The 10,595-nt window shown below is 42.9% G+C and overlaps 1 protein-coding gene across 5 annotated transcripts in view; it reads left to right on the top strand.

The window, feature by feature from the left end:
* The window catches only part of LOC106592205 (glucagon receptor), a 64,471-nt gene extending 54,210 nt beyond the window's left edge, over positions 1-10,261 (top strand). For all 5 annotated transcript variants that reach the window (XM_045690773.2, XM_045690772.2, XM_045690775.2 and 2 more), the window contains exons 10-14: positions 1,398-1,467; positions 4,743-4,831; positions 5,192-5,336; positions 7,024-7,065; positions 7,297-10,261. In XM_045690773.2, coding sequence (XP_045546729.2) covers positions 1,398-1,467; positions 4,743-4,831; positions 5,192-5,336; positions 7,024-7,065; positions 7,297-7,716 — 766 coding nt within the window. In that variant the 3' untranslated portion in view covers positions 7,717-10,261. The remainder of the gene's footprint in view (positions 1-1,397; positions 1,468-4,742; positions 4,832-5,191; positions 5,337-7,023; positions 7,066-7,296) is intronic.
* The last annotated feature ends 334 nt before the right edge of the window (positions 10,262-10,595 follow it).

Raw genomic sequence — 10,595 nt, forward strand, 5'->3', positions numbered from 1 at the left:
CTCCTTCAACTGTTCCCTCTCTCTCCTTAGACTGTTCCCTCTCTCTCCTTCAACTGTTCCCTCTCTCTCCTTAGACTGTTCCCTCTCTCTCCTTCAACTGTTCCCTCTCTCTCCTTCAACTGTTCCCTCTCTCTCCTTCAACTGTTCCCTCTCTCTCCTCTGACTGTTCCCTCTCTCTCCTTAGACTGTTCCCCCTCTCTCTCCTTAGACTGTTCCCCTTCTCTCTCCTTAGACTGTTCCCTCTCTCTCCTTAGACTGTTCCCTCTCTCTCCTTAGACTGTTCCCCCTCTCTCTCCTTAGACTGTACCCTCTCTCTCTCCTTAGACTGTTCCCTCTCTCTCCTTAGACTGTTCTCTCTCTCTGCTTAGACTGTTCCCTCTCTCTCCTTAGACTGTTCCCTCTCTCTCTGCTTAGACTGGTCCCCCCCTCTCTCCTTAGACTGTTCCCTCTCTCTCTCCTTAGACTGTTCCCTCTCTCTCTCCTTAGACTGTTCCCTCTCTCTCTCCTTAGACTGTTCCCTCTCTCTTCTTAGACTGTTCCCTCTCTCTCTCCTTAGACTGTTCCCTCTCTCTCCTTAGACTGTTCTCTCTCTCTGCTTAGACTGTTCCCTCTCTCTCCTTAGACTGTTCCCTCTCTCTCTGCTTAGACTGGTCCCCCCCTCTCTCCTTAGACTGTTCCCTCTCTCTCTGCTTAGACTGGTCCCCCCCTCTCTCCTTAGACTGTTCCCTCTCTCTCTCCTTAGACTGTTCCCTCTCTCTCTCCTTAGACTGTTCCCTCTCTCTCTCCTTAGACTGTTCCCTCTCTCTTCTTAGACTGTTCCCTCTCTCTCCTTAGACTGTTCCCTCTCTCTCGTTAGGCTGTTCCCTCTCTCTCCTTAGACTGCCCCCTCTCTCTCCTTAGACTGTTCCCACTCTCTCTCCTTAGACTGTTCCCTCTCTCTCCTTCAACTGTTCCCTCTCTCTCCTTAGACTGCCCCCTCTCTCACCTTAGACTGTTCCCTCTCTCTCCTTAGACTGTTCCCTCTCTCTCCTTAGACTGTTCCCTCTCTCCTTAGACTGTTCCCTCTCTCTCCTTAGACTGTTCCCTCTCTCCTTAGAGTTAGACCACATTCTCTGTAGCTCACTACTTGGAAAACATTACATTTGCAGAGTATGATTTATTTAGGCTGGGATATAATTGGATCAGATGTGGATCCACCTCATAGAGCTCTCGACATTTAAAGGTCATTTCCGATTGAGCCGACATATGGAGCCTTTACCTTGGATGCAGTCTCCTGCAAACGTGGGAACGTTGATGCCGATAATGATGATGGTGATGATGATGGTGGTGATGTTGATGATGATGATGGTGGGGATGGTGATGATGGTGATGATGATAATGACGATGATGTTGTTTAGGTGCTGGGAGAGGAACATCAACATGGGTTACTGGTGGATTATACGTTCTCCCATCCTGTTAGCTTACCTGGTGAGTTTACTCTTCTGCTCTCTCGCTCTCTCTCTCTCTCTCTCTCTCTCTCTCTCTCTCTCGCTCTCGCTCTCTCTCTCTCCCTTCTCTCTCTCCTCTCTCTCTCTCTCCTCTCTATCTTTCCCCCTCTCTCTCTCTTCCCCCCTCTCCCCCTCTCCCCCTCTCTCTCTTTCTCTCTCTCTCTTCCCCATCTCTCACTCTCTCTTTTTCTCTCTCGCTCTCTCTCTTTCCCCCTCTCTCTCTCTCTCACTCTCTCTCACTCTCTTCCACTCTATCCATTGATCTCTAGAGTATTTCAACATGAGGTATTCTGATGTATTAACTTCCCTGGGCTAGGTAGTCAACAACCAGTGGAATCGCGTGGCGCGAAATACAAATACCTCAAAAATGCTACAACTTCAATTTCTCAAACATATGACTATTTTACACAATTTTAAAGACAAGACTCTCGTTAATCTAACCACATTGTCCGATTTCAAAAAGGCTTTACAGCGAAAGCAAAACATTAGATTATGTCAGGAGAGTACACTGCCAAAAATAATCACACAGCCATTTTCAAAGCAAGCATATATGTCACAAAAACCAAAACCACAGCTAAATGCAGCACTAACCTTTGATGATCTTCATCAGATGACACTCCTAGGACATTATGTTATACAATACATGCATGTATTGTTCAATGAAGTTCATATTTATATCAAAAACCAGCTTTTTACATTAGCATATGATGTTCAGAACTAGCATACCCACCACAAACTTCCGGTGAATTTACTAAAATACATAACAATTATTTTAAGAACTATAGATACAGAACTCCTTTATGCAATCGCGGTGTCAGATTTTAAAATAGCTTTTCGGCGAAAGCACATTTTGCAATATTCTGAGCACATAGCCCGGCCATCACGGGTAGCTAATTTGACACCCACCAAGTTTGGCCCTCACCAAACTCAGATTTACTATAAGAAGAATTGGATTACCTTTGCTGTTCTTCGTCAGAATGCACTCCCAGGACTTCTACTTCAACAACAAATGTTGTTTTGGTTCCAAATAATCCATAGCTATATCCAAATAGCTCCGTTTTGTTCGTGCGTTCAAGTCACTATCCGAAGGGTGCTGCGCGAGCGCATTTCGTGACAAAAAAATTCAAAATATTCCATTACCGTACTTCGAAGCATGTCAAACGCTGTTTAAAATCAATTTTTATTCTATTTTTCTCGTAAAATAGCGATAATATTCCAACTGGGCAACATTGTATTCATTCAAAGGCTGAAAGGAAAAAATTAAGAATTCTCGTGAACGCGCATCTCCAGTGTCACTGTTCCCAGCCTGACCACTCACAAAATCTCCTGCTGTTCTTCGCCCAGAGACAGGAGACACGTCATTCCACTTTCTGGCGCCTTCTGAGAGCCAATAGAAGCCTTAGAAAATGTCACGTTACAGCAGAGATGCTGTATTTTTGATAGAGATGCAACAGAAGGATAACAAATTGTCAGACAGGGCACTTCCTGTATGGAATCTTCTCAGGTTTTGGCCTGCCATATGAGTTCTGTTATACTCACAGACACCATTCAAACAGTTTTAGAAACTTTAGAGTGTTTTCTATCCAAATCGACTAATTATATGCATATTCTCGTTTCTGGGCAAGAGTAGTAACCAGTTTAAATCGGGTACATTTTTTATCCGGCCGTGCAAATACTGCCCCCTAGCCCCAACAGGTTAAAGTGACTTAACTATCTGCATCAGCTTCTAGAGTTTTTCAACATGAGGTATTATGATGCACAAACACTGATATATTAAGTCCAGTAACTATAATATCGCATAAATCATAAATCTTAACTTCATTTATTAAATTCCAAAATTGTTACTATTAATTAGATATACTTTTTGATTACGTACATTCAGTGATCAAGTCTTAATGTTTAAAACGGTTATTTACATCTTCAATTATTTGCCATTTTAACCCACTTCAGCAGGTATTGCTAAATGCAGTGCTCATTCCACTAGCAGTCAGTGGAGGTAGGACTGCAAGCACTGTAAGATGCTGCTTGTTCCTCCTGCATGAAGGAACCATTACATCTCATAGCACAACTGAGTAATTATCCTCCAACATGAAGGAACCATTACACCTCATAGTACAACTAACTGAGTAATTATCCTCCAACATGAAGGAACCATTACACCTCATAGTACAACTAACTGAGTAATTATCCTCCAACATGAAGGAACCATTACACCTCATAGTACAACTAACTGAGTAATTATCCTCCAACATGAAGGAACCATTACACCTCATAGTACAACTAACTGAGTAATTATCCTCCAACATGAAGGAACCATTACACCTCATAGTACAACTAACTGAGTAATTATCCTCCAACATGAAGGAACCATTACACCTCATAGTACAACTAACTGAGTAATTATCCTCCAACATGAAGGAACCATTACACCTCATAGTACAACTAACTGAGTAATTATCCTCCAACATGAAGGAACCATTACACATCATAGTACAACTAACTGAGTAATTATCCTCCAACATGAAGGAACCATTACACCTCATAGTACAACTAACTGAGTAAATATCCTCCAACATGAAGGAACCATTACACCTCATAGTACAACTAACTGAGTAAATATCCCCCAACATGAAGGAACCATTACACCTCATAGTACAACTAACTGAGTAATTATAATGTCAAAAAAAGTATAATGAAGTCTAGAAATGCTGAATTACCCACAATCCTCTACAAACAGAGCCTTTTGGGAAGTTGTTGCAAAAACAATTATTATGTTTAGAGTAAAAATTGACTAAATTAGACCCAGTATATTACATTGAATTTACATTTTCAATGTCATGTTTTTGAACACATTAAAATGAAGTTTTAAGGTAGTCAAATATTGACGTAAAACCAGAAACCTGCATTTTCATGTTAAAATCATAGATGTCGAGGGGTAATATTTACTTAGCGCCTGAATCATTTTTACAGTGACCATGTATGTTAGTAGAAGAAGTTATAGTTCTGGGGAGACCCTACCTATATCACACACACACACACAGACACACACACAGACAGACAGACAGACAGACAGACAGACAGACAGACAGACAGACAGACAGACAGACAGACAGACAGACAGACAGACAGACAGACAGACAGACAGACAGACAGACAGACAGACAGACAGACTATAGAGAAGCAATTGGCTATGCTAATATTTAGGGTGGGCTTAATTTCTTTCTCTTTTTGTCTTTTTCTCGTTCTCTTTCTCAGATGAATTTCTTTATCTTCATCCGGATTATAAAGATCCTGATGTCGAAGCTCAAGGCCCATCAGATGAGATACACAGATTACAAGTTCAGGTGGTTGAGGACTACAAATCCCTCCATCCCATGTTCCCTTTTAAAGTCATGTGCTTGATATATTAACAGGTTATAAAGTTGTGTGTCTATTGTGTGGTTGGTCTCTGTAACATCCTCCTTTTATGACCCCAACTTTTCCTCTCGCACCTTCTGCCTCCTTCTTTCAATTTGATAACTTTCTATCTCTCGCCTTCTCCATCTCTCTCCTTCTCCTCCCCCTTTTCATTCTGTCGCCCTCCTCCCTTCTCTCTCTCTCTCTCCCTCTCTCTCACCTTCTCCCCCTTCTCTCTCTCCCTCATACCCTTCTCTCTCTCTCTCTCTCTCTCTCTCTCTCTCTCTCTCTCTCTCTCTCTCTCTCAGGCTGGCTAAATCCACTCTGACCCTCATCCCTCTGCTGGGTATTCACGCCATCCTCTTCACCTTAGTCATCGATGAGTCCGTCCCCAAAGGTTCCAAGATGCGTCTCATCCGCCTCTTCTACGACCTCCTCTTCAACTCCTTCCAGGTCAGGAGATCAAACTTACATCACTTCCTGTATGGGCATCATCGGATGTGTCCCAAATGGCACCCTCTTCCCTATATAGTGCACTATTTTTGTCCAGGGCCCACAGGACATTATTAAGACTGTAATGTGGTGTTATGTTGTATTACCATGGTGATAAGGTGTAATGCTGTCATAGAGGTGAAATAGGGTAGTAATAAGAATGTGATGTGGTGTTATGTTGTATTACCATGGTGATAAGGTGTAACGCTGTCATAGAGGTGAAATAGGGCAGTAATAAGACTGTGATGTGGTGTTATGTTGTATTACCATGGTGATAAGGTGTAACGCTGTCATAGAGGTGAAATAGGGCAGTAATAAGACTGTGATGTGGTGTTATGTTGTATTACCATGGTGATAAGGTGTAACGCTGTCATAGAGGTGAAATCGGGCAGTAATAAGACTGTGATGTGGTGTTATGTTGTATTACCATGGTGATAAGGTGTAACGCTGTCATAGAGGTGAAATCGGGCAGTAATAAGACTGTGATGTGGTGTTATGTTGTGTCACCATGGTGATAAGGTGTAACGCTGTCATAGAGGTGAAATAGGGCAGTAATAAGACTGTGATGTGGTGTTATGTTGTATTACCATGGTGATAAGGTGTAACGCTGTCATAGAGGTGAAATAGGGCAGTAATAAGACTGTGATGTGGTGTTATGTTGTATTACCATGGTGATAAGGTGTAACGCTGTCATAGAGGTGAAATAGGGCAGTAATAAGACTGTGATGTGGCGTTATGTTGTATTACCATGGTGATAAGGTGTAACGCTGTCATAGAGGGGAAATAGGGCAGTAATAAGACTGTGATGTGAATATGAACATGTATATACGAATAGTGAGTAAATATAATATCTTGGTGTTTTTCTCATACATTTTTACATTTTATTTATTTAGGATATCATGTAACATCTTATCTTGTTCTTGTCTATTAATCACTGCTGTAAAGTACTAAAGTAAAAATACTTTAAAGTACTACTTAAGTAGTTGTTTTGGTATATTTACTTTACTATTCATATTTTTGACAACTTTTACTTTTACTCCATACATTTCCCCTGGCACCCAAAAGTACTCATTACATTCTGACAGGAAAATGGTCCAATTCACACACTTATCAAGAGAACATCCCTGGTCATCCATACTGCCTCTGATCTGGCGACTCACTGAACACAAATGTTTTGTTTATAAAATTATGTCTGAATGTTGGAGCGTGACCCTGGCTATTCGCAAATAAAAAAAATGGTGCCGTCTGGTTTGCTAAATATAAGGAATTTGAAATTATTTATACTTTTACTTTTGATACGTAAGTATATTTTAGCAAATACATTTTCTTTTGATACTTAAGTGTATTTAAAACCAAATACTTTTTTACTTTTACTCAAGTAGGGTTTTACTGGGTGACTTTCACTTTTACTTGAGTCATTTTCTATTAAGTCATCTTTACTTTTACTCAAGTATGACAATAGGACACTTTTTCTACTACTGCTATTACTGTTCTGTACTTTGTCATGTATTTGTCTTTTATGTAGACCCCAGGAAGAGTAGCTGAGACATGTGCAGTAGCTAATGGGGATCCTAATAAACGCAACTAATGTGGTGTTAAGGTGTGTTACCATGGTGATAAGGTGTTCTTAACCTCTCCCCCTCTACAGGGCCTACTGGTGGCCATCTTGTATTGTTTCGTCAACAAAGAGGTGAGTCTGAATCCCCTTTTCCCTCTCCCCCTCTCTCTCGTCTCCCCCCTCTTATAGAATCTTATTATTGTCTGTCTTCATCTCTCTCTCTCTCTCTCTCTCTCTCTCTCTCTCTCTCTCTCTCTCTCTCTCTCTCTCTCTCTCTCTCTCTCCCTTTTTTTCCTCTCTCTCTCTCCCTTTTTTCCTCCCTCCTCTCTCCTTCTCTCTCCCTCCATCTGTTTGTCTCACCAGGTCCAGTCTGAGATGTTGAAAAAGTGGAAGAGGTGGAAGCTGGGTAAAGACATCGAGGAAGAGTACCGTCATACATACAGCCACACGGCGCACGTCAAGAGCGGCAGCATCGTCACCGGCAACCTGGCCGGGGTCCAAGACAACGGCAGCGACCCTAAAGACTCACAGTTAACCCCCAACCCCGACTACGACCCAGATCCTAACCCTGCCTCAACCTCCATCACCCCCAATGAGAGCAGTAGATTGGTGGGGTCCTGCCACAACAGGACGGATAAAGTAAAGAGTCAAACCTCCCTGCAGTGTCCCTCCACACCACACGGTGGCACTAACAACTGCAGCACTCTGATGGAGAACATTTGTCTGGAGGAGAGGGCACAGAGTTATGCACGCCCAGAGGAGGGCGCAGAAAGCAACTTCTGACCAACGGGGGAAGACCATCCCCGGCCAATGGATTGATTGATTGGTTGATTGATAGATTGCTAAAGTGTTCGGGTGTAGAAAGAGACAACACACCTACTGGAGGGGACCGTTAATGCACTGCAGGTCCAGATCCTATGGATTGATTGATTGGTTGATTGATTGATTGGTTGATTGAGTGATTGGTTTACTGCAGGTCCAGAAGACTTGATGGTCTGAAAATATGAACCATTTTCCTGTTGGTTTTTCTGTGACCATATTCTGACCACACGGGATTGACCACATTCTCCACTGTGTTCAGGACCTCAAGGAAATCTCTTCGTTGACCACGAACATCACAGTTGACGAGGACTACTGCTAAAGGAAAACTAGCAGGCCTGCTAGCTGTGTCCATGTGTACGACCGCTAACCAAACGCTACCCTCGCTCAACAACTCCCTGGCTGTGCTCCGATTCTCCTCCCTTTTCTAGAAGTGTGCACTAGCACCCCGGTCAATCATTTAAAACATAGGATTGGTGTAGCTTCACATTGGCTGGAGGTAATTACCCACCATTTTCAAAATCATGTGTTCTTGTTCTCTACTGCTACTGAGAGCTTCACTTGTCCTCTATGTCTTTGTGAGTGTGGCCCAAATGGAGTGCACTACTTTAGACCAGAACACTATTCCCTATATAGTGCACTACTTTATACCAGAACCCTATTGTATGTAGTACACTACTTTAGACCAGAGCCCTATTCCCTATATAGTGCACTACTTTAGACCAGAACCCTATTCCCTATATAAGTGCACTACTTTTGACCAGAGCCCTGTATAGTGCATAGAGTGCCATTTGAAAGCTCAGCGCTGTGGTACTGTATGACCCTCAGCAGCCACCGTACTTCACTGTTGGCCAGCACAGTTTAGTTTAGTTCAGCATGTTCCTACCAAAACACCCATGGAGAAGTCTTGTTGATAACATCTTGCATAACTAAACCATTCATATTATAGATCTAATCGGGGTCAAAATAAGTGACATTTACACAGATTTACACACACACACACGCACACACGCACACGCGCACACGCGCACACACACACACGTTCCTCCCAGAGCGTTCTACCTCTGCCCTCTCAGGCCAGGACAGGACTAGATCAGAACACCCCAGAGAACAGACTCAGCTGTGGAACAACGGGACATTCCAGATTGTTGCCAGGTCTGTCTGGCATTCTGACAGACAATTCTGGAACCCCCGAGGATTATGGGACTGTGGAGGACTGGACCTCTCGCCGTCCTTCTGAGAGGATTATGGGTCGTTTGTTTGGGTGCAATTTTTTTTGGAGGGAATATTGAGTTTCACCATGAACTGTTGGCCCCATTTGAGTGGACAGACAGAGAAACAGACAGACTCACAGACAGACTGTATAAAATGTAAGTTATTCAAGTTCTATAAGGACAGCCAACCTACCGACCACCAATCAGACATAAGGATGCATCATACCAGCTCTTACCTCCAGGGGGACTATAAGGGATGGGGTAACCCCACTCCCCCCTCCATGCACCCCTCCCCCCTTTGCCCTCTTCCTCTTTTCGTTGACCCGACATATTCTGTCAGAATGTCTGTATCGTTGTGGACTAGCGCTATGGACTAATGGAGACATTACAATGTGTGTACATATAGATGGTGAAGATACAAGGTTTTCTGTTTTTGTGGATGTTTTATTCTGTGACCTCACCGTGCAGGAAAACCTCTAGATCGTAGGTCCTGGAGAAACTCATATGCTTGTGATCTATCCCAGCGTTTCTCAGACTAATCAGAGCTTGATGATGCAAAAGGCTAATACCCAATAGGCTGATCTGTCCTCACTGAACCCACGTACAGTGCGTGAGGTCTAGGGCGTCATCATGAGAAGGGCCCAGAGGATTTCCTGACGACGTTAACTAACCAGGAACGACTCTGCAATCCCATTGTTATTAACTAACACCAGCTAAAGGCCTGGGCCTGTATTAACGAAGCATCTCCTGAGTGGCGCAGTGGTCTAAGGCACTGTATCTCAGTGCTAGACGCATCACTACAGACACTCTGGTTCGAATCCAGGCTGTATCACAACTGGCTGTGATTGGGAGTCCCATAGGGCGGCACACAATTGGCTCAGCGTCGTCCCAGTTTGGCCTGTGGTAGGCCGTCATTGTAATTAAGAATATGTTCTTAACTGACTTGCCTAGTTGAATAAAGGTTTAATTTCAGAGTATGAATGCTGATCTAGGATCAGGTCCTCCCTGTCCATGTAATCTTATTTGTTATGTTCTGAAAGGCAAACCTGATTCTAGATCAGCACTCCTGCTCCTATTCTTAGAGGTATTGTGAATACGGGCCCTGGATAGGTCCCATGGGCAGGGTAAACTCCTGTCTCTAGCCTACTCATGACGTGATATCTCCATCATCTGTAGAATGTACATACCAAGTTCTAAAACAGAGAAGAACAGGAATGAAGTATGTTGTTCTGTGTTCCGTTAAAAGTCAACATGATTTGAAAGATTCTACTGATTAAAAGAGATGACCAACAAGACTGTTCTCTCTTCCTGCATCCCAAAGGTCACCCTATTCCCTATCTAGTGCACTACTTTTGACACAGAGCCCTATTTCCTATATAGTACACTACTTTTGACTAGAACCATATTCCCTATATAGTGCACTGTTTGACACAGAGCCCTATTCCCTATATAGTACACTACTTTTGACTAGAACCATATTCCCTATATAGTGCACTATGTTTGACACAGAGCCCTATTCCCTATATAGTACACTACTTTTGACTAGAACCATATTCCCTATATAGTGCACTATGTTTGACACAGAGCCCTATTCCCTATATAGTACACTACTTTTGACTAGAACCATAT

Source organism: Salmo salar, chromosome 12 (assembly GCF_965601325.2).
Source record: "Salmo salar chromosome 12, fSalSal1, whole genome shotgun sequence".
Lineage (NCBI taxonomy): Eukaryota > Metazoa > Chordata > Actinopteri > Salmoniformes > Salmonidae > Salmo > Salmo salar.